Source organism: Perkinsus marinus (genome assembly GCF_000006405.1).
Source record: "Perkinsus marinus ATCC 50983 genomic scaffold scf_1104296941740, whole genome shotgun sequence".
Lineage (NCBI taxonomy): Eukaryota > Perkinsozoa > Perkinsida > Perkinsidae > Perkinsus > Perkinsus marinus.
The window spans coordinates 1-1,226 of NW_003212391.1; the positions used below are offsets into that span (position 1 = coordinate 1).

The 1,226-nt window shown below is 46.8% G+C and overlaps 1 protein-coding gene across 1 annotated transcript; it reads right to left on the reverse strand.

The window, feature by feature from the left end:
- Positions 1-137: 137 nt before the first annotated feature.
- Pmar_PMAR005564 (hypothetical protein) lies at positions 138-293 on the reverse strand (the record flags this gene model as incomplete). Its single annotated transcript, XM_002781586.1, has 1 exon — positions 138-293. A coding segment is annotated over one exon (156 nt), but the record flags the coding sequence as incomplete, so codon positions are not given.
- Between the last annotated feature and the right edge of the window lie 933 nt (positions 294-1,226).

The window sequence follows — 1,226 nt, forward strand, 5'->3', positions numbered from 1 at the left end:
AGCAAAGGTATGGATGCACCAGCAAATCTAGAAGTTAAACGTTGGAAGAAGGCCCCCGATCTCGCGGATATGTAGTTCGTTGAGCCAGGACGATTCAAGAGGCCATAGTGCTTATTCAATAATATATGACCAGGTACACCAGCACTTCCGTCTGCCATGACAGGGATATCAGCGGCATTAGTTCCTGGCATATCAATATCCTCTCGCTCCCCAGGCATGTCTTCCAGGGCAATAGGTTGGTCAAGTTCCAACGCGCCATCCATGAGGAGATCAATCTCGTTACCATCAGACATAGAATCTTCAGAACCCTCTTCCGCTCGTTGCTCCGCGATCAAACGATCTAATGGGTCGTCATTGGCATCGTCATTTCCTGGAAGCTGTGGCTGTTGAAGAATAGGATTTTGCGGAGCGTGTGCTCCTTCACGTGGATTAATACGAATTAAAAGAGGACCCTCAGCGATGTTAGTTAAGACTTGCTTACTATGCAAGCGACACAATGAAGCCGTACAACCCTCTGTCGAGCACGACCACTTAGCTAATCGATTGCAAATGAATTGACCATTTTCTTGGAAACAACATAATAGTCTGGGTTCATTCTCCTCTACTGGTGGGGTAACGATGAATGGTAGTTCGTGGCTGTGGCATATCATAGTTCCTTGACCGCCAGTAAACTGCAGATATTGCATCTTCATGCGAGTGAGATATCCGCCTGAGGTCCGTACATAAGTAAGGGTCTGCCAAGATACGTAGGCATCCCGCAAGCTCTCTTCTACGGGCTCTGACAAGTACTCGATAGTAGTGCCCCTCTTAGTTTTGAACCACAATGAATGTTCACCTGGGTTACGGAGATAGCATTCTCCTTCCCATCTACGATCCGCAGCTCGTCCTCCCTGAGGATTATCCCAAGGACTTTGAGCGTCGCCATCCACTCGTAAGAATGATACTAACTCCCATGTGCTATCATCCACATTTATCTTGATCTCTGGACGCCTAGCACGAGCGATAGTGGTTCGAGGTGCAGTAGTACAAATGGAGAGCACAGTACACTTATCGCGTGTCTCGTCATCAGGAAGCTCTAGCAGTTTTTGATGGATAAACTGATCATTGATTGGAATACTTCGTGAATTCACATAACAAGAATGAGTATTGGGTAACGTTTTGAAAAATCGACATAGAACAATCGATGTATCGACACAGGCTGCATCCACAGCCGGATCAGGTACGAG